General features: G+C 46.3%; 1 protein-coding gene across 10 annotated transcripts in view; it reads left to right on the forward strand.

Moving 5' to 3' along the window:
• Chchd6 (coiled-coil-helix-coiled-coil-helix domain containing 6) overlaps window positions 1-22885 on the forward strand; it is a 235369-nt gene that overhangs the window by 20283 nt on the left and 192201 nt on the right. For all 10 annotated transcript variants that reach the window (XR_010043706.1, XR_010043705.1, XR_010043707.1 and 7 more), the window contains exons 2-4: window positions 2944-3019; window positions 6577-6646; window positions 8505-8649. Coding sequence is in view for 6 of the 10 variants with exons in the window: in XM_063237790.1 (XP_063093860.1) it covers window positions 2944-3019; window positions 6577-6646; window positions 8505-8649 (291 nt within the window). In the remaining 4 variants the exon portion in view is untranslated. The remainder of the gene's footprint in view (window positions 1-2943; window positions 3020-6576; window positions 6647-8504; window positions 8650-22885) is intronic.

The following is a 22885-nucleotide window of genomic DNA, read 5'->3' on the forward strand; positions in this document are numbered from 1 at the left end:
TGTGCCCCATGATAGTTGGCATTATTGTTCTGAGCTTATGGCAGGGTTGGCATGTCAGGCAGGAACAAGTGACTGAGCAGATTGCCTCCTCACAAGCCAGAGAGAGCAAAAGCAAAGAGAGACGGGGAGATGGATCCTACATCCCCCTAATGGCAAATCTTCAACCACCTGAGGACCGGCAGGGACCACCAAGGACCACCCAGTCCTGAAGGTGCTGGCACTTCCCAGTAGCGCCACCCTGGAAATCAAGCTTTAATATGTAGACCTTTGAGTTACTCTTAGCAAATCATAGCAACAGCTTTTTAATAGGGTTATTTTTCTTTTGAGCAAGGGAATTCTTTGCCTGTTTCAGATGCTCATTCCTTATCAGCTATGTGATTAGCAGATGTTTTGTCCCATACCATGGGTTGTCTTTTCAGTTGCTCTATTGTGATTTTGCTTTTTTTTGGTACTGGCCATTGAACCAAGGGTTTCACATGGGCTAGACAAGCATTCTGTCACTGAGCCCCTTCTTAATTTTTAAAATTTTGAGACAGGGTCTTGCTAAGTTTCTCAGACTGGCCATGATTTTGTGACCCTCTTGCCTCAGCTTCCTGAGTAGTCAGAATTACAGGCATGTGGTGCCATGTCTGGCTTGGTTGTGTCACTTGAAAAACAAAGCTTTAATTTGATGAAGTCTAATACATCCATTTTTTTCTTTGATTGCTTGTACTTTTGAAATCATATCTAAGAGTCCATTGCCAACACAAAGTAAGATTCAGCCCTGTGTTCTCTTCTAAGAACTTCATTATTTTAGCTGTTACACCTAAGTCAGTGATCTTTTCTGAATTAGTTTTTGGGTATAGTATAAGGAAGGGGTCCAGCTTTATTCTTTGGTATGGGGATATCACATTATTCCCACACCATTTATTGAAAGAGTTCTATTTTCCTTCATTGAATTGTCTCGACTTCTGTAATATTTTGTTTTCTGTTACTCTAATAAAATCCTTGATACTGGGTACTTCTAAAGAAAGAACATTTACTTAGCTCACAGCTTGGAGGCTGAAGGTCCAATGGCATGATGCTGGTTCTGGTGAAGGTCCCTTGGCTACAGAGCTTCATGGTGGGTGGGATCGCAGTGACAAGAGGGACCACATTAGAGAAGGTGTGATCACATCCCTAGAATGGAAGCCAGAGTGGGGAGGGACAGTAACAGCCTCCCCCAGGCTGCTTCCTGAGGGGCCAGTTGCCTGTCTCCATTGTTACCTGGGGACCACACTTCGACACGGGAGCCCTGTCCAAACCATAGGGACACCCTGCTGGAGTCAGTGTTCCCTCCCTTTGATGTGTGTGTCTGGTCTTGCTCTATGTCATTCCTTAGCTATTGGATTTGTAGAGAGACTCAATCATTATTATAATTGTTACTTACTAAATAAATATTTGTGGGTAAAAAAATGAAGATATACACAAGGAAATGGAATTGAGACCCAGAGGGCCCAGTTGAGAGAGTCTTGCCTCTGCTGCTCCTACCATGTGATGGTGCACACCCCTTGAATACCCTGGTCCATGCCTCTATAGATTCCTCTCTGAGCACAGATGTGCACAGATAACCATTCAGATGTATACTTGTATTTGTAAATGTGGACATGTGTTATTCACTCACAGCCAGAGTTATGTTCGTCTGCATTTTAAAACCTGTGCCTATCTTTTTACACAATGGAGATGAACTAAGAGCTCTGTGATTTTACATCCTATCTTAGCCATCCTTCCCCAACGATATGCACATGTCTTGCCTCACTCTTTCTTTCTTTCTTTTTTTTTTTTTTTTTTTTTTTTGGTCTTTTTCGTTTTTATCGGTACCAGGGATCGAACTCACGACTGCCTGCTTGCAAGGCAGGAGCTTATGCTGCTGAGCTAAATCCCCAGCCCCACCTCACTCTTTCTAAAGGCTCCAGACTTCAGATTGTACACACTAAAATTTCTTGAACTAGTTCCCCATTGTTGAATATTTATGTTTTTTTCTAGGTCTTGTCTATTTCCACTAGTGCCACAGTGAGCCTCCTTTCACATGCCTCTGGCTACACTGGGGAGTATTTTTCTCAGTTAGATATGTGGAAGCAGAATTGCTGATCATGCCTTTTGTCTTAAAGTCATGTTTAATGTGTTCCCTTCCACTGTGCTTTATGATGCCTTGCACATATTAGGCACTTAATAAATATTTACTGAAGTGAACTCTTAAGAGTTTTTATTCTAGATTTATCCCTAGCTTGCTATTTCATCTCCGTAAACTGTTTTATGACACCCTTATGCCTATTTCACTTCCCCTGAAATGAATGAATGTCTTGGTTATCCAGTCTTCGTTAGGGGAACTAAGGTGAAATGAGTCAAGAAGTGTTTTGATTATGTGCTCTGTGTGGCACTGGAGGATGCACAGAGGTGAGGGAGTTGCAGCCCTGCCCCTCCGGGTGTGTATCGACTGTCAGGGTAGCTGGTGGGACGTACAGTGCCACCTGGAGAGGTATCTACATTACAGTGGGCTTAAAGGGAACGGTGAACGGCGTGTGCTGTCTCTGTGTCACCCTTCACGGAACAGTGCAAGTAGGGATGGTGGAGATGGATGGAGTGGGAGCCGAGGGCTCATCATGACTCAAAGGGACAGCGTGTGTGCCTGCCTTCAGAGGAGGCAAAAAGGGAGAGCTAAGTGGCACTGAGGGCAGGGGACGTAGAGGTGCGGCGGGAGGTGCAACTGCAGAGCTGGAGACATGCAGTACGGCAAGTGGCCATCGTCCTGGGAGGCACTGGGCATCATGGGAGGTTGTTGCAGAGAATGAGATTTTCAGAATTTGTCTGGAGAAAATCGTGTTCAGGATGTCTGGAGCATGAGTAAAGGAAGTGTTAATTGCCAAGAGTTTCTGTGATATAACTTTGTCCCTCTCTTTTCTAATTCCTCAATTCTTCCCATAGCTGTCTGAGAACGTGGTCCATCGCATGAAGGATTCCAGCCCACCTGCAGAAGGTCAGCAGCCAGCTCCTCAGCAAGGTATGGCAGGCACAGCAGCTAGGGAGCAGGGAAGGGAGCCACATGTGACAACATCTGACTGCCCACTGGCTTTCTGCTGCTGAGTGGTATCAGCGAAGTCTGGTCTGCTCATGCTTTCCTGGGAGTGTGGTTCTCTTGCCTGATAGATGCAGCTTGTGGTGTGGACAGCTGTGTGGTGTGGATATAGTTGGGGCTTCTGAGGTCTGGACAGAACTGTTTTCCTGCACTCTAATGTTTTAGTTTCTCCATGTGGAGAAAATGAGGCAGAAGGACTTGTTTTGACAACTCAAGTGAGAAACTACTTTATGGATTCTAAGAAACACAGAGCTATTCTTAGTCTCAGTGACTCTACCCTAAGCCAGGCCCCTGGGGCATCTTCCCTGAGGGATCCTCTCTGGTGACAGGATAGATAGTGTCACAGGGGAGGCCATTCACCGTAGTGTCATCATCTCATGGCCTCACGCAGTATTGTCACTTCTATTCATCTTCACTATGAATATGCTCTGTGTAGGACGCAGTGGCAGTGGGACCCCTCCTTTGGGGTCCGCACGGCCCTAATTAAGGCCCACATGCACTCCCTAAACGTTGTGATTTGTGTAACAGCACTAAAGGACTGCCTTGACTCAGGTCCAGCCCAGTGCAGAGCAGGCTTATCTTTTGGGAGGGGCTCCCTGGATTTGCACAGATAGGATAGAAGGGTCAAGTTACAGGTGAACTTAGATGCAGAGGCCCAGATGTGTGGTGTGGCCTGGCCTGTTTGGCCTCCAAAAGTAGTTTGCTGCCTCTGGGATACAAAGGAGAAAGGGTGAGCAGTTTGGTTCACAGAGTGGCTGGACAGCTCTGGCTTCACCCTCAAGGCTTGGGGCGCCCGCCAGGCAGTCTCACACCTCTGCCTTTTGCTGCCTGCCTCAAGGCTTCTGCACGTAGCAGCCATCCTGTCTGCACTGGACTTGCCCTGAGACTCTTTGAGGGGGCCAAGCGAGATTCTTGAAAGCCCCACAAGTCCTAAAATACAAATCCCTCTGTATTTTACCAAAGAGCTTAGTTTCCATGATTTATCCATAGTCAAGTGATGAGAGGGGTTGAAGAAGGATCTAATTTGACCTTCTTCAATAGATTTAATAGATTCATCAGTGAGAAGGAAAAAGTAGTGGAAAAAGCAAGAACTGCTGAGTATGTGACATGTCAGCTTCTTCTCTGGAACGAGAAGCACTTGCTTCCATTTTGGTTCCAGCATTTTCATTTCTTTTTCTTTATTTCTTTTCTTTTCTTTTTTCTTTTTTTTTTTTTTTTTTGGGTACTGGGCATTGAACTCAGGAACTTATGCTTGCCTGGCAGGCGCTTAGGCTGCTGAGCTATATCCTCAGCCTAGTTTCAGCATTTTAAAAAGAAAAAAAAATAGTGGTTTGATTGTTGTTTGGTTTTAGTTTTCACAAAATATTTTGTAGTTGAAGCAATGAGCGTGAATTGTGAGTTTCTGAATTCCGAAGAAAATTTAAAGACAAATGGAATGCCTTGAAGTGGACTCATTTTAAGACATCTTTAACTCTTAAAATCAGTTTTTGCATTTATTTTAGTGATGGAACAAGGTTAGAAAAAGAAGTTAAAATTAAACCCTCATCTCACACCATACCCCTAAATAAATGCTGCAGGAAATAAAAGATGTAAGTGTAAGAATTGAAACCATAAAAATAAAATAGATTTTCTAAGTACCACATCAAGTGAAAAAACTTAAAGAATAAAACTAGAAAATTGACTATCTGAAATTAGAGATGATTTTTAAAAAATAACCTGAAGAATGGATGATAAATGAGGGAAAATACAACATTTAACAAAGTACTGGTAGTCTTAATGTATGACAGGATCTTCAAGAAAACACAATAGAAAATGGCAGAAATGGTCTGCTGTTCTTATGATGAGACTTTTGACTTTGGTAATAATTGAAAACACACATATTAAGCCAGTAGTTGCCAGGGAAACAAGGAAGCTGGCTGGATTCTACAGGCAAGGACGGAGTGTAGATTAGTGCCGTATTCTTAACACTGGGTAGGTGTATTATTTTGGTAGTTGTAAAATAGGAAGAGTATATCAAAAGCAAAAATAAATACCATAAATTGTACCTCAGTGAAGCTGTTGGAAATAAGAATGAGGAGCATTAAAGTCAAAATAGGACTCCAGCAACGGTCTGCTCACTTTTCACTCTCCGTGGAGAGAGTGCCGTGTTCCTGCAGAGTATTGAGCTATGTCTTCCTCAGGCTGGAGCTGTGCCCAGCCGCCCCAGTGCGAGCCAGTGTGAGTTGTGGGCTGGCCTTCTTGGAAGCGCCTCCTGGAAGGGCGCCTTGGCAGCCGGGGTGGATGAGCAAAGGCTCAATCCTCCCTCACAGAGCCAGCCGCTTTCGTCTCACCTGTGCGGTTCTGGCGGATACTGCGCACAAACCAGCAGTGGAGAGCGAGGCCATCACAGAAGGCCACGGAGATGAGCCTAGCTTTGACTGACAGAACGTTTGGAAGGGTAGTGGCTGGACGGGAAGGCAGCTAACAGCATTCAGGGTACCAGGTGGTGGAGAGGGTAAAGTGGATTTGCTCAGAAATCATGAAATTCATGATGATCCTAAGGATGCTAGATGTGATACAGATTATAGTATACTTAAGTTTAATATGGAATATTGCCATATGCAAGATTGGAGGTCGGATATTGGATTAGTTTATTTTCTGTTGCTATAGCTGAACACTTCAGGCTGGCTAGTTTGTGAAGAGAAGTTTCTTAAAGTTCTGGAGGCTGCGAGCCCATTCTGATTGATGAGCTACACTTGTTGAGGGTTTCTTTGCTGGTGAGGACTCTGGTACCACAGAATATCTCATGGTGAGACAGAACAAGTGTATAAGCTCAGCTTTCTCTTCCTCTTAAAAATCCATGGGTGCCCTTGTGGGCCCCAGCCTGATGACTTCATCCCATCCTAGTTACCCCCAAAGCTCCATCTCTTAGTACTTTCAGAATAGATGAGACGAGATCGGGTGCATTCAGGGCAGTATGGCTGAACACCCTTAGTACTTTCAGAATAGCAATTAAATCTCAAGCAAAAGCAGATATTAAAGAAGTAAAACTTAAGGACCCTTCTGTCCTCTCCTGTCCCTATGCCAAAACCTAGACCTAGCAGGCTGTTCTCATGGAGCAGAGCCTGGCTTCTGCCAGCCACGTCTGGCCTGCATTTAGGATATGACCCAGATTCTGAATCATGATTGAATGAGTGGGGATGGATTTGGAATACTGCATAAATGGCTATGAGCCCTGTGCTGTTAGTACCTGGTCTGCACAGATCTTGTCCACTGGGACACAAGAGGAGCCTTAGGGTTAACAGGCTGCTTGAATCAAGGATCAGTCCCTCTTCTGATTACCAGGGCTTGTTAGTGTATATGTGGGCCATGCTTCTCTCTGGGGCACATGTCTATTTGTGTGTGGGGCACACTGTACCTTCATAGGAGGGGCTGTGTTCCTGAGCCCTTTCTGGGTAGCTAGTTTGCCTTCTGATAGGATTCTTTTTGTGTTTTCTCTACAGAACCCAGACTTCCCAGGTCTGAGACCAATGATGGCCAGCAGCTCTTGGGAGTGAAGGAGGACCTCAAGAGGTGAGCTTGAGTGCTTGCCACCAGTGTTGTACTCTACCTAAAGTCTCCCTCCTCCTCATTGGTGTGCTCCCTGTGGGGGTGCTGAAGGTTTTGTGTTGCCTGTTTTATCTCATTTGTGTTGAGGGACCTCCCTGTGGTATAGGTGACACTGGTCCTAGGTTAAAGATGAGGAAATTTCAACAGGGACCCAGGGGAGCTGATTGCTACAAGTAGGTTTTTAAAAATTCATTTTAAAAAGCTTGAACTAAACAGTAGGTTGCCATCCTCTATGTGTGTACACAGGTGTGTGTGTGTGTGTGTGTGTGTGTGTGCGCACATGCATGCACCTACAGGCATGTTTTTAGACAGATGAAGAAAGAGGAGCTGTCACAATTCTAATTGATAGACTGGCTCCAAGATGTTGGTGACTTCCTGTCAGCCAGACCAGGATCCTGAGAATCAGCCATGTCCCTGAAATGAGACCTGCTTCCTGTTCCCTCAGGACTTGTAGAAAAATGGTTAGGGTACAAAGGCCCCTGGGATATGTACCAACATCCTGATTCTGTGACCCACTAGTCAACTGGAAAGTCACTGTGTCTAAGAAGGGCTAAGAAGAGCGCTTCGCTAACTGGGTGTTGTCATGATTTAAAAAGCTAATGCACATAAGGTCGAAGCATGGTGCCTGGCATGCAAAGTGCTCAGCGACTGCCAACTGCAATTGTTACCAACTGGCTTCCTCGGGGGACCCTTGGGGAAGCTGGTCTCTGTGTGGTCGGAGGACCCAAAGAGGTGACTTGTGGCCCAGTGTGTGCCGTGGTTGGAGTTTTGGCCCTCCAGTAGGTCATGCTAGGTTAAGACTCACACCCTAAGAATCTGCCCTCCCTACTTGTAGGAGGCTCCTTGCAGACTAACCTGAACTAACCTGAACTCTTATCCCATCTCTTTTTGGGATGCTGTTAAACAATTTTAAAATGTTGAAGTAAAATATGCTAATGAAAGATTCAGAAAATATAGAAAATGAAAGAAATCCCCTTAGACTCATTATTTCAGTACAACCACTGTTAATATTTGGAGTGTGTGTTTCACATGCCTTCTTTCTTTTAGTTCAAGATTATTTTTTAAAGCCATATGTAGTTTTACATCTTGCTATTTTCACTTAGATTATTTCCTTTTAGTTATACCTGCTTTATAAATATTTTATTGCTAAATATATTGTTTACTTGTTCTCATTTTAGATTCAACAGATAGAAAAGTCAGAATATATTCTCCATTGGTGGTGTAATATACCATGGTCTGATTATGCAATATTTTATTTAACTTGATCTTGATGGTTGCACATTTAGGTTTCTTGTGTTTTAAAGTAAATAGCTTTTAGATAAATAGTATCTAAGATCATTTTAGCACTAACAGTTAGTTTTCTCTGTATAGGATTATTTTCCTAGGCAGAATACCCAGAAGAGGTCAAAGGGTAGGCGCATACAGTGAAGTGTTCAAAGCAAAGAACTCTGAAACCTTGGGCTCTCTTCAAATGGTGCCAAGGAGAAGCTGGGGCTCCCCACCCAAATCCTCCTCTGAAGGAGGGGCTCACTCAGGATTCTGCCTGGCTCTTGTTGGGCACTTGGCTGCTTGATTCCTCACCTAGTGGCCGGTCCTTCCCTGTACTAAGTCACCCTCTCCTGGCTTTGGCTGCTGCCCCTGATATCTAAGCTCTGAGGGGTGAGATGATGGGCCTTCCTTTCCTGGGCAGCCTCAGAATTCGGTTGGCCCATAAATCCCAGCCCCGCTGGGCCCACTGAAGTGAACAGAATCATACCTTTCCCTGCCGATGTTCTGCCAGGTGTGCCTTCTGCATCTGCCTCTCCCCTCTCTTCTATCCTAGGTTCAGACAGGAGCAGGCTACCGTCCAGGATGAGCTGTTCCAGGTGGTGAAGCGGGAAAGAGAGGCAGCTGCCAAGCACTTGCCATTGGCCCCGCCTGTGGTGGAGAGTGGTACTGATCAGGAGGAGCAGCAGTCAGCCCGGCTGGTGAGTACGCATTTTCCTGGCTGCTGGGTCTGTCTGCAGCCTGTCAGATTCTTCAGTTCCACCTCTGTGGAAAAGGTGTCTTAGGACCAGGAGCTCAGCTCTTGCAGCCCTGGCTACGTCACTGATGCACTTTGCTGCTGTAATGGCCAGATCATCTGAGTCTCGATCATTTACAAGTGCCAGGGTGTGTTACTGTGTGTGCCAGGAGGGGTGAATAGGGAGAGCCAGGGCTTGGACACATAATGTACAGCCTGGAGAAAATCACTTTTACAGTCAGGCTGCCTGAGTGCAAAAACTGTGGCTCCCTACTTACTAACTTGGACAGAATCTGGCTCGAGGATCGTGATGTTCACACACAGCATTGCCCATGGGATTGGAGAGAATATATTCCTAGGGCTTAGGATGTGCCTGGCAAATTATGAAAATGTGCTGTTACTGCTGCTGCTGTGATTAATACATGTCATTGACTGGAGGCCATTAGTTAAGATTCTTTCTGCTGAAGTGCAGAGTTATTTTTTAACATGAGATGTCCTGATGCATCCCTGTACTGATATCAGCATCTGCAGGGACCCAATGTCTATCCTGCCTCTCTACGATGCCCAGTGTGTCATCTGTACTCAAGCTAACTGTCCCTACAGTTCATTGATGGCTGTGGGGACCTTACCCCATGCCACCAGGACCACACTCAACAGCAGAAAAGGAAAGGCTGTGTCAGCCCATGGGTCTCTGCTTGCAAGGACCCCTTAACCCGAGCCCCTGGGAGAACTGCACTAGGTGTCCATGGTTAAATAGTCCTCAGCACAGACAGTGAGAGAGGGCTCCACTGACTGTACCCAGGGCCCTTTTCTAGGCACACTGAGGGCAGACAGGTAGATGGAATTGGGACTGACAGCAGGATGGAGGGAATGGCTGTTGGCTGCATCTCAGGACATGGGCTTTGAGACTGGGGCAGCTGTGTCTTGCACTAGGTGTGCAGCCCAGTGCCCACAGAATGGAGGAGAAGCCACATGAGATAATCACTTCAGGGAGGGGATGGTGGACCTGCTAGCGCAGGCCTCTGGTTACTAATTTGATGATTACACAGATGTTCCAAATGCAGTAGGTGTATAAGACATGCTCTGGGCCCTCTCAGAAGTACAGCTAAGCTCCTAACCTTCAGGAAATTTTTCCTGTAGTGAGGAAGATACATTTGAGCTAAGAACTTTCAAAAGGGCAAATTGGTTACATACATGTTAAGTGGAAGTAAGGATAAAATGGTTTACGAATGAGGGGAGTCACATTAGATGCTGGTAGTCAGAAGTAGCATTGGACCTCAGCCCTGCAAGCTGGGTAGCCCTCACAGCCTGAGGAGACAGCTGGTCTGGCATGGGGGACAGGACACAGGGTGAGAAGGGCATGATCTGAAGCCAGATTATAGGCTTTAAATGCCTTGAGGAGTTAGCTCACAAAACAGCCCACAGTGACTGATGCGGTAAAGGTTCCTAGAATTTGTAAGGGTGTGAGTGGTGCCCTCTAACTTGTGCTTTTGAAACCCTGTGGATCCTAGAGGAGTCGGTGGATGTAAAGAGAAGCTGGAGCCAGAATGCCATGATCTTAGAGGCTCTTGCATTTTGTCTCTGGGCAGGCAGCCTGCTAACCATGTGCAGAGGACTCTTGTCTTGGAGAGGAAGGGTTAATCAGTTTAGACAGAGTAAGGACAGTCATCAGAGATGGAAAATCACAGCCTACAGGTGTGCTGGTTCTTCATTCTCACCTGGAGAGTGTTAATTACAGCAAAAGAGAACTCACAGCTTCCCTTTTTTCCATCTGCTAAGGAAAGGTTGGGCTGATTGCCTGGACTGTCTTTGGGAGAAGAACTTTCTCTTGCTGGTAAAGTTGGGAAGAACTTAGATAATCCTTGGCAAAGCTTTTTGGATCCTTGGATGTAGCTTTTTGTTTTTTGGATTTTTTAAGTGAAGGGTGATCTTAGACTAAAGCATATTCATACCTGATTTTCCCCAATTGCAAAGTGGATAGTGCCCTTGTTTAAACTAGGGTTTCTAGGGAACAGTAAAGCAAGTAACTTTCTTCAGTTTGGAAGGGTTTAATTTTTGTGGGCAGTCCCATTTTTTGAAGTTTCTGCATCCAGTTCTCTTTGAAATTGATGTTCTAGATTTTTGGGGGAGCATTCCTATTTCCTGTGAGCATAGCCTTGGTGGGATGGTATCCCAGCATCCAGCGTGCTGTGTGGAAAATGGATGTGGCCACAGGTCCCAAGCTCAGCCAGGGAAACCCCGTCCCAGGAAATTTGAACAAGTGAGTCCGGAGGACACTGAGTAACTGGGGCTGGAGTTCCTCAGTGCAGCTCAGGTGTCGGTCAGTCCTGCATACAGAATCCAGGCTGCCGGTGGATTCTGTCTGGGTTGGCTGCCTTTTAAAGGGTTGTGTCACCTGCTAATCACTGCCTGTCTACTCTGCTTTGTCAGAGTTGGCCAGCGTTTGTTGTTGTGTGGAACCATGGCCGAAGCGTGTCCTGCATGAAGTGTTGTAGTGAACGATTTGTGGAGGCGGTAGGCAAGAATAGAATGGAAGCCAGGTGCTGTTCTGTAAGTTGACAGCTACACCAGGCAGCCAACTGAAATGCTGGGTGGATGCTGTTGCCATCACTTCTTCTAAAGGAAGCAGTTCCCTTTGGATTGGGTGGTGGGTTGGCAAGTGTCTTAGTGGAGCTAATTCCAAAACTATACTTCGGAAGACTTAAATAAGAGGATAAAGATGAAGAGAAGAACCTGAACAAAGTATTTTCTCATCCAAGTCTTCCACATGTAGTGATTGAAGGTGGCAGTGAGTTGGCAGCCTGCTGGGCTGGGAGCCTAGGGCCTGGTAGTTAGAAATGTCGGTCCCACCCTGCAAGGTGGCCCATGCAGCCTGGTGTGCGTGCTGGCAGGGTGAGCCTCCTTAGACTCAGTGTCTCTGGGTCCTACAGTCAACCTGGAGCTTCATCCAAATGATCTGCTTTTGACTGGACTGAGTGCCATTTGACATTTAATGTGGTTTCTTGCCTTCTCTCTTCGCCTCTGACTTTTACAATATTGATTTTTTAATCCTCTTCTGCATGAGCGAATGATTCAGCTCATTATTGGAAAAAGTTAATAAAGCTAATGACAAGGAAAGGTAATAATTTTTATAACCTGCTTCTGATGACAATTGTTAACATTTCCCATCTAGTGCAGTTGTATGAACTGGCTGTGTGTATTTATCTATTTCCTGTCCATTGCAAATTTGTCCAGCTCCTATTCTGCTCTGGGTGAAGGCTGTGGATATCATCAGAGCCCTTGTGAGCTGTGAATCCTTCCAAATTGGCAGAGGAGGTCTGGAGTCCAAATAAAACACTGCGTAGAAATAAGAACAAAGTGGTTTGTTGATTTGAGTCTTCTTATAGGTAGAGCTTTAACTGTGCAATGGATGGAATAATAAAAGCCTAGCAGAGGCTTTACTTTGGGGGAGGATAAGATTTACGACTTTGCCTGTTGCTTTTGAGACATGTATTATTAGGTATATGAGATTGCAGTGCACCTGACAGAGAGCAGAAACCTTTATTTCTTTTCCGTTTTGGTATGTAATGTTTCTATTAATATATGTGTGTATATATATATATTTTTTTTTTTTTCATTCTCTGTGTGCTGGTTATATCTTAGGCCTTGGGTTAGTTTCCTAATAAATGAGAACATGTAAGATGTAGCTCCTCATCTCAAGCAGCTGTGTTCATTAGGAGAGTTCAGCATTCTCTGAAGGCATTATATTATTTTGAAAGTACACCAGAAGGACAGAAAGATACTAGAGCAAGGAGAGGGCATCATTTGACTCCTCTTAGTAGGGTGAGAAAGTCTTCCAAGAGGAGGCCATGTGTGAGCTGGGTTTGGAAGGGTGAGGAAAATTTGGCTTCAAGTGCAGAAGAAGGACAGGAGAGGCTATAGATGGAGCAAGCTCAGGAGAAGCAGAGGCAGATGGACACTGGGCTGGAGTGGAAGGTGGCAGGCCAGGATTCAGAGAGGTCAGCTCAGGTGCGAATGTGGATGGATTCAGGAAGGTTGATAGGAACTTCAGAGAGGAGTTAAATAAGAAGATTTTGGAAGACTTAAATAAGAGGAGAAAGAAGAAGAGAAGAACCTGAACAAAGTACCCAGCAGAGATGGGTAAGGAGCAAGCGCCGTTACTGCTGAACATCAGACACCAGGAAAAGTCCCCACTGGCAAACCAGAGTTAGGCCCAAACCTTTCTGCTCAGAGAGGAGGATGCCTGAGGGACTGCATTCCGGAGAGCTGCAGCATGACTGAAAAGTCTCTGCTGGAAGCGAGCTGTCCTCCTACAGTTGACAAGGGTTTGCAATCATTGTTCCAGGTGCTCAGTGCTCCTGGAAGCTGCCGTCTCGATATGTGAACTTGTAGATCATGGGGTTAAGAAAATGTAGGATTCAATATTTTTGTTTCACTCTTCTAAAATTCTGAGTGAGACAGCAGAGTTTTATTGCAGCTGTAGCCTTTCTTCTAATATTTCCCTCCTACATTTTTGTAGTCTTATTCCTCAGCTTCTGAACTCCTTGAGATAGAGTGGTTGTTGTGGCCTTCTCGCAGCACTCAGCAGACTGTGGGAAGACAATGAAGGAGCATTAGATGGGGGCACTTGAAGCCCTGTCCAGCTGTCCATCTCTCCTTGAGGTCTCATCTCAGTCCTGGTGCAAAGAGGTGGAGCCAGGTACCCATAACAGCTTTCTTTAAAAAGGATAGCAATTCATGTCAGATTGTTTTAAAAAATAAGACAAAGAGGCTTTTGTTTATAATGATATCTGTCAGTTAACTAAAAAGTTTATTTGCCCTCCATACTGAGATTTTTAGACTTTAGAGTTCATTTTTGGAACAAAGAAAAGGATGGGCTTCAGTGACTCTGGCCAAGGTCTTTCAGCTGAGGCAGTCCTGATGTCTTGGATGAGCAATCTGGCATGGCTGTTTGTTTTAGGATTTTAGTGACCTGTTGATGCAGTTGGCCTTGTCCTTACTGCTCTTCCAATTTTGGCTATAGATAGAGATCTTGAATTCCTTCGGTGATCTATATTGTTAACACTTGGATGGCTGGCAAAAGGTATTAATTGGCAAAGCAAATCATGACATCCCTTCTGTGCTCCCTTACCTCTTTTTTCTTTCTTTTTCTTCCTCCTCCTCTTCTTTGATCTATAGTTTAATTTTTAGATTAGATCAGAGATTATTTTTTTCCTGTAAAAAGCAATAGAGTTAATATTTTAGGCTTTGCAGACCATGTATGATCTCTGCCACATATTCTGTGTTGTTTTCATAACTTTTAAAAAACATAGCGATTCTTGGCTGAGAGGCCATATGACAGGGTCTCTGTGCTGTGCTGGCTCTGTGGGCAGAAGTGCGAGGCGTAGAATGTGCAGCTGGGGTGACCTCAGAGTTGGACAGGCTCAGACAGACCTGGGTCCTGGAAGCTGGGATGGGATACTGATGCTGCCCTTGTTCCTTGGTGTTGAGGCTCATGTCTTGTTAGTGTCTTGACAACCTCAGTAGATTTGTGGGGAAAGTCATGAACTTTTGCTTTAACTCCTAGTTCTTTTTCTGTGTAGTTTGTGTCTTGTTATTTAGATTCCTATTTTATACAAGTTACCTACCTTTATTTGTAGATTTGCTAAACAGATTTCTTACAGTTATTCAGAAGTCTATGTCTGGTAATTCCCATACCTCCATCATCTCTGGATTTGGTTTTGTCAAAGACAAAATTACAGTACTTTAAAGATTTTTACACTTGTAATTATATATATATGTATCTTTATTCACTTTAATTTGGGAGCACTTTGTTTCATAAAATAGGTGTTCTGATGGGCTGAGGATAAGAGTTTCGTTTTATAGACAGAAAAAGGCTGATGAAAGTGAAAAAGAACAAAAAATGGACTGGTCATTTCAAATTAATTTCCTTGTGAGGTGGGCCAGAGAGATAAAGTGATAGAAAAATAACTGATTGGTAGACATCAGATTGCTTCACTTTTATGTAAGGATTAAGGCAGAAGCAACTTCATTATCTCACCCATTGAAACTGGCCTGTTTGGAAATGTAGCTGGTCATCTCTGGATTTGGTTTTGTCAAAGACAAAATTACAGTACTTTAAAGATTTTTACACTTGTAATTATATATATATGTATCTTTATTCACTTTAATTTGGGAGCACTTTGTTTCATAAAATAGAATAGGTGTTCTGATGGGCTGAGGATAAGAGTTTCGTTTTATAGACAAAAAAAGGCTGATGAAAGTGAAAAAGAACAAAAAATGGACTGGTCATTTCAAATTAATTTCCTTGTGAGGTGGGCCAGAGAGATAAAGTGATAGAAAAATAACTGATTGGTAGACATCAGATTGCTTCACTTTTATGTAAGGATTAAGGCAGAAGCAACTTCATTATCTCACCCATTGAAACTGGCCTGTTTGGAAATGTAGCTGGTCATCTCTGGATTTGGTTTTGTCAAAGACAAAATTACAGTACTTTAAAGATTTTTACACTTGTAATTATATATATATGTATCTTTATTCACTTTAATTTGGGAGCACTTTGTTTCATAAAATAGAATAGGTGTTCTGATGGGCTGAGGATAAGAGTTTCGTTTTATAGACAGAAAAAGGCTGATGAAAGTGAAAAAGAACAAAAAATGGACTGGTCATTTCAAATTAATTTCCTTGTGAGGTGGGCCAGAGAGATAAAGTGATAGAAAAATAACTGATTGGTAGACATCAGATTGCTTCACTTTTATGTAAGGATTAAGGCAGAAGCAACTTCATTATCTCACCCATTGAAACTGGCCTGTTTGGAAATGTAGCTGGTCTCCCTCTAATACTGACTTTCCAGAAGGTCACATGAATAGCTTAGTTCCAGCATGGTGATGTGGCATTTTAGTGTGAGTTACTCCATTTTTATTTTTAGCCTAGCTGGTCTGTGTGGGAGCTTAGTCCAAACAGTGGCCTTCTGTAATTTCCATTTAACGGTTCTATTGGCTGTTTCCTCTCTTGATAATGGGCCACATTTCCTACAGCTTTCTCTTCCTTATAATTTTTGATGGGTGTTGCACGTCGTATGCAGTAGAGACTGAGAAAACGGTGCTCATCCTGAGGAATGGCCGCTCTCCTCCTGACAGGCTGTTAATGTGGGAGGCGGAGTCAGTGTAGTCTGGAGTTGGCAGGGTATGGGCTCTTGTTCCTTCGACTTCCAACTGTGGAGGGTAGGAACAAACCTGCTCTTTAACAGGCCTTAGAGCCGAACACCTCAGGGTTTTCCTTGGTTTCCTTGTCCTTCTGTCAGGCTTTTTAGTAGGCTGTGTTTGCCAGGGCCTAAGGGTGCTGCCACAGCTATAGGCCACTGGTGTGAGGCCTAAGTGCCCTGGGGCTTCTAGGCGTTCTCCCAGTCTGTCTCAGACATCAGATACTCTAGCCCCCATGCCTTGGTGTGTGTGGGGGAGGTGTCCCACTTGTTTCTGATGCCCCTCCTCCAAGTATTTTAAACAGAATTGTTAAGAGAAGAGATTCCCATAAGTATATCTCAGTCTCTCAACTTAACTATCTTCCCTTTCAAGCATGCCCCACCCCTGTGGCTGATCTCTCTCCAGCTCTGAAGGTCCAGGCCCACAGAGCTACTGATGCCTGGAGCTCTTCCTTCTGTGGGTGATGTCCTACACCTGACCATTGTCACCCCCCCCCCCATTTGTATTTACTGAAAGTGCAAGGTGGCTGGATTCGGTTATTTTAGAGAATTTGTATAATTGTCTAGAAGGGGCCCCACGAGGCCTGGCCCTCTTCACCTGGCCCTGTTGTTGTGACAAGCAGTGAAACACGTTTAGGGGAAATGAAAAATAGAGAAGCTAACATGAAAACTGGTTTAATCACATTTTGAGTTGCTCTTTACCAAAAAAGAACTCTGATTTCCTTTGTGTATGTTTTATCTGAAGTGAGGGTGGAAGATTTAAAAACTAGACGTGGTGTGCAGTCATAGCACCTGAAAGGCTAATGTTTGTGCTCAGGGCTAGTTCATCAAGACTGGAAAAACGGTGTCAGCATTAGCTGGGTTGTCGTGAAGATGGAATAAAGGAGCACACATACATACAATGCCCGTTTATAGATGTTTAACAAAACAGAAGGGTGGTTCTTGGGGAGGGTAATGGTCAGAACCCTGACTTTGAGGGCCAGCCCTGTTTAGAGGACCTGCAGCTGTCAGAGTTTGCTTTGTGTTCTGATGCTGTACCCTTGTGTTCAAGGTGGAGGACACATCATGTACTCTTCTATTTCCACCTATGCGCCCGCCCCCCAGGGCTCGTGGGCACCGATTCTCAGAGCAGATGTGTGTTGGTTTAAGGATGCAGCAGGGAGCAGGAAACCAGTGGGGTTCATGCAGTGTTTGACCAATGAGAGAGAGAGAGAGGAAGAGAGAGAGACAGAGAAAGAGAGTGAGAGACAGAGAGAGAGAGACAGAGAGAGGCATGTATGGCGTCCTGGGGACCCTGGTAGAAATATTTTCCTTATGGGCAGCTGCTGCAGAGGTTCCGTAGATGTATGTCTGGGTCTGAAATGAGGATTTCAGGTTGGCCAGGCCACTGAGAGACCATTTTACCTGCCTCACTTGCTCTCTGTGCATTTCTGTATGGCTTTCAAATCCGCCTGTGCAGCAGAATCACCTGGAACTTACTAAGAACACCAGCAATCTGATCTCACACTGGAAACATCTGGATTGGGCTTTGGTGCTGTGGCCTTAGAGTCTGTATGTTTAATACCCTCACGCAATTCTGGAGCAACAAGCCCAGAGCCAGCTCCTGGATGAACCTGGGGGCTGTTGAACCCAGAGTGGATCTTGGCCCTCTTTGCAGTCTCAGTGTCCCACACAGGCTGTGGCTTCTGTGCTCCTCCAGGCAAGGGGCTATACTGTTTGAAAAGTGTGCTGGGGATTCTGAGAGCTCCCCAGCATGAGTAGCCCCATCCCTCATGTGGCTTATGTGTGGTGGGATGACGTGGTCAGACTTGTTGACTTCAGAGAACTGCATGTGTTCTTTCCTCTGCCAAGGACAGCTCAGGAAGATAGTCAGGTGCGTGTGGTACCATGGTGGAACACGTGGTCCAGGCAATGGAGGCCCAGCAGTTCAGGGGATGGTGATAAGAAACTGTCACCAGAGTCAGGAGGTGATGGCTGTCTCATGTGGATGAAGCCAAGTGGCACCCAGTGGGCTCTCATCAATGTCGTGAAGATGGAATAAGGGAGGACACATACATACAATCCCCTGTGTATAGATGTTCAATAAGATAGAAGGGTGGTTCTCAGGGAGGGTAACGGGCAGAACCCTGGCTTTGAGGCTTTGTGTATGAAAGCCCAGAGTCACAGCTCTTACTGTGGCAGCCACAGCCCATGCCGTGTGGGAGACGCATGGCAGGAGCAAAGAAACCTCAGCAGGCTCTTGGGACTCACAGGAAGGTCTAGTTCCTGTGGGTACTCTGGGCTGTTCCCTAGATGGGCTCACTGGAGCCATGGCTTATGCTGTAAGCATCTCGCTTAAGTCTATTAGATTGATTGATTGATTAATTTTTGTTCTGGGAATTGAACATGCATCCTGAGTGTGCTAAGCAAGTGCTCTACCATTGAACTACAGCCACAGCCCTTTTTATTTTTTATTTTGAGACAGGATCTTACCAAGTGGCCCAGGCTGGCCTTAAATTTGTGATCTCCCTACCTCTGCCTCCTGAGGATCTGGGATTACAGGTGAACACTGCCACACTCAGCTGCTTGTTAGGTTTTTATCATCCACTTCATTCTGTGCACTGGGATACATCCCTTGGGAGGGAAAAGTCCTGTTTCTCCCCAAGCAGTTTTGAGCATTTTTAGCCACCAGGTGGGTGGTGGCCACATGGTGCTGGGGTGTTGGGAAGGACAGGGTGAGGACCTGTGGTGGGCTTATGTGGAGAGTTGTCTGGGCAGGGATAAGCTGGCCAGTGTGGTGCTCCTTGGACAAGGCGTGGCAGCCTCTAGCTGTTTTGAGCCCTTGTAGAAAATGGTTTTAAAGAAAACTGTTGCTCTGTGGACTGCTCAGATTCAAGCCTGGGGATTTTAGAATCTGGCTAGGGGCCGCCCCATTTTTGCATGTGCCTGCAGTACTGTTTGTCGAAGTTGGATTTACAAGTGAGTTGTGCAGCCTGGCCTGGATTGCAGAGGCTGTGAGTCCTGCCTCCCAGATGGGTCCTGGTGTGTGGTGCAGGTGACCTCACTGTGTGCTGACAGAAGCTGGAAATCCTCATTAGCCGCTAACTTTGTTAGGCAAATGGCTGATTGCGGTTCCACTCCTGGTGTCACTGCTTCTAATTAGCAGATCGCATGTCTACCAAAATGTCTGTTAGCACCAGGGATGAGCTGAAGAGGCTGACAGCTGGAGCTGGATCCAGAGAGAACTGTAAAGGAAGCATTTTCTCCTCAGCCTCTTGAGGGCCCATGCTGCTGACCTCAGCCAGGCTCCTTGGCCTCTACAGGGTGAGAGGGTCCCCTGGGAATGAAACTGCAGGCCTCCTTGGGAAACCTGCCAGTGAGGGGGTGAATGAACCATCTGATAGGCAGTAAAACAATGGGTGGCACCCCACGACTTCCTGCCTTGCTCCTATGGGAAGACCAGGCTGGCTGGGAGTGTGGGCATCTGTGTCAGGAGTTTGGGGCTTCTACAGCCCTGAGGGTACCTGAGGCTGTGGGACCCAGGCTCACCCTAGCCTGTCCCTTGTGGCTGTCAGTATTCCTTGCTGGGGATTCTTTGCTCGGGGCTGTGTCCATTCAAGGCATGGGTGTGACGCTATGGCCCTGGGGCATCCTCATAGCTCCGCTTTCCCTTTCTTCTCCTGTTGAGTGGAACTGGGCTGGTGCTTACTCACTTTTGTAGATGGTTCTTGCATGCCAGCAGGGCAGAGGAGAGGGGAGGAGCATGGTTTATTTTAGGTCTATTGATATGATCCATTTACATGGTCTTTGGGTGCTACCATTCTACCTTTCCTTTCTGTGGAAAAATGTTTTAGATTTGTCAGGTAAGTAGATTTCTTTGCCCTCTAGGATAGATGCTATGGCTGGCTACTGGTAGGTAAGGAATTAGAAAAGGGTTATCTAGCTCACAGATCCCAATGGTGGGGCAGGAGGGAAGTCCCAGATTTTCTCTTTGTGTTGTGTCTAGTCAGTGGTGGGGTCATGTCTCTATTTTGTGGCTGGGGTCTAACAGGAACATTCTTGAATAGATCAGCATGTGCATCAAGTAGGTTTGACTGTAACAGAAGCCCAGTTAGGGAGTAGCTTGTTGATTATGTCATCAGCAAGACATCCAGTGGCAGATAGTCCAGGTTGCAGTGGAAGATTAGTTCATCAAGATGCATCTTTTCTCCTCTGTTTTTGGTTAACTCCATATAACACCATATAACACCATATAACACCATATAACACTCATTATATGGTGGCAGGATGGCTGCTGTGCCTCCAGCCATCCTATCAATTTTTCAGTCTGGAAAAAGAAAGGGCTGAAAGCCCTTTCCTGGTGAAGTTTTGCTATTATGTTGAAGAACACACATCTGAGGGTCTCCCATTGGCAGCATTGTGTCACTGAGTAAAAAGAGGGCTGCAATGATGAGACATTTCAGCTGGGCCCATGACTGCCCCAAACACAATCAGAATGATGATACAGGTTAGGTGGTGAGAACTCCTCTGGCATGGCAGCTTAGAAAGAGCCAGGCTGTGGACCCCAGGCCCAGGACCCTCTAGATTCTGTTTCTGGACCTGGAGGTATTATTTAGGCTCCAAGAGCTCTGGTTTCCTTGTGTGTCATGTGGTAGATATCCTGGGAGCTGTTGGAGCACCTCAGGGGTGGAACATGAATAAAACACCAATACGCTATCTGGCATGTATGTGGTGGCTGGTGAGTTCTCTGCCATGCACTGTGCCGGCTGCCCAAAGGCAGAGGCCCAGGGACCATGGCAGGATACCATATTCCCATGGCAAGGATGGCTGTCAGTGGTGCTTCCTTCCAAGGGCAAGAATGCAGGTGTTGCTGGCACGTGAGGCTCCAGTTCTCCCCTGGGGCTGGTCCCTCCCTGCTGCATATCCCACTGTTCCCAGGCAGCCTGACTACTGAGTTGATCTGGTGCTGGGAGAGGGTCCCATCCCCAACTATGGTCTGCAGGCACCAGGACAGATGTGTCTGCCTTGTGCTGGCTTTTGGGGGGCTATGGGCATGCGCCCTGCCCTCTCTGTCCCTGCTCCAGCACACTCCTCCATGGAGCCCATGTGCCCTGGGCCCAGCACTGTCTCCCCAACCTGGCAAGTCTCACATGACCTGCTGGAGGGCTCCGGTGCTGGGGAAGGAGGCTGACAGGCATTGTGGAGGCAGGAAGATTCTTGTGACCAAGGCTTTTGTGTGACACGTTCCAAGCCACAGGTCCTGATGCCACAGTGACTGAGAGCACATGGGGTATGAGCTCTCAGCTTGTTGGTGGGCAGGGGAGCCTCTGCCCCTTGGCTCACTCCTGTTTACACCTCTGCCCCGGCAGCATTGCAGTCTCTGTGTGTGCAAGTGCATCCAGGGCAGGATCAGCTCCTGGGCCTCTCTTCTTGGGGCTCCCCAGTGCCAGACAATGTTGAACATGGGGCCCATTCTCTAGTTGACTGGTTGGACACGATGTCGGCCCCTTATCTTCGCGCTGACACACACTGGACATTAATAGAAATACATCGCCACAGCACACGTGTGGAATTTCAAGCAGCAGCGCTTTCGATAGCCTATTGTGTGCTTAACCTCTGCCGAAGAGGTTTTTGATGAGAAATGAGTAAGACTGTTAACTCGGCAGCTGGGTATGTGGCAGTTTTCTTCCTTCCTTTTTTTCTTCCTTCTTGATTCTTTACAGTGCTTCCCTAATCTTTCCGCTAGAGCGTGAGCTTTGCTGTTTTGGGGCTTATGTTTAATCCACTGCTGCGAGAGCAGCACTGTGCTGTCCCCGAGTGGGACTGGCTGGCCTCAGCAGGGTACACAGGTGCTTGCGAGGTGCACAAGACAGTGGGGATGTTCACGCCAACACTTGAGTGATTTGGTCCCAGAGTTTTTGTCTCAGCTTCCTTGGCCAAGCATGGGGCAGTTGGGACACCCACTGCTTGTCTTCGGAATCGTTGCAGCTGCTGGTAGGGCATCAGCTTTTGACTAGGGTCAGAAAAAGGGGAGTCTTTTTGGAAAGCATCTGTGCACCACCCAGTTCCCCAGCTGTAAAGGGAGATGGTGCATGTGGGGTAGCGTGAGATCGAATTTAGTGTCTAGGAAGCATGTGGACTAAGATGACTCTCAATGCAGGTTACACCTAAAGAGGTCCCTGGCAAGGCCTAAAGCCAGACAGCACCCTGGCCATGTGTGCCAGGCATCCTCCCCTGTTCCGATCAGTGTTCTATTCTCTTGGTACATGTTAAACTCAGAGCCTGCCTTTCTCACCTTTCCTTTTCTTCCTGCCCACTGATGTTCCTGCCATCAGACCGCTATCCTTGTGGCCTGCTTGCAAGTTTCCCAGCCCTGAAGGATCTGTTGTGGGTCCTGGTCAGAGCTGGCACTCTCATCCAGCCTCAGTCTGTCCTGTATGCTGCTCTGCAGTACTGGCCTTGGGCAAATCTATCAGCTGTTTCCTCTGTGATTCTTTAGGCAGATGGGTTTCCGTGCACGGAGGGTCTCTGGCATCCTAAGGGTCACCCTGCTGCTGAAGGCTCATTCCCTGCACTTTGTCCTGGTGACTCCTGTGTTCTCTCCACCTCTCCCAGTGCCCCTAGTGTCCTGTTTCCAGCTCAGCAGCAGCTGCCCTCCTCTCCTTTACCTGTGGTAACCTGTGTTCCGCTTCTCCACTCTCCACACTTGCAGGTCCCAGTCTGAAGCCAAGACCCCTCCCCCAAACAGCTCTTCGCTGCACTGTGACAGTGTCTCAGTGTCACGTCTCAAACTCATTACAACTGTATTCTGCTGCCATTGTCACTTTGTTCACAGAAGCCATGATGATATTTCTTCTGCTAAATCTGTTATGTGTCCTCCTCCATTTTTCCTCCGTGGAGTCTTTGGCGATGGGGGCTGCCCTTCCCTAACACTCTCCCTTCTGTTCACGTGTTGTAGCTGAGCTACCCCCTCTGCCACCATCCATCCACAAAGACTCACTTTGGGCTGTCCTGCCTGCAT

This window comes from Cavia porcellus, unplaced genomic scaffold (assembly GCF_034190915.1).
Source record: "Cavia porcellus strain 051 isolate PalLab524CR breed Dunkin Hartley unplaced genomic scaffold, mCavPor4.1 scaffold_27, whole genome shotgun sequence".
NCBI lineage: Eukaryota > Metazoa > Chordata > Mammalia > Rodentia > Caviidae > Cavia > Cavia porcellus.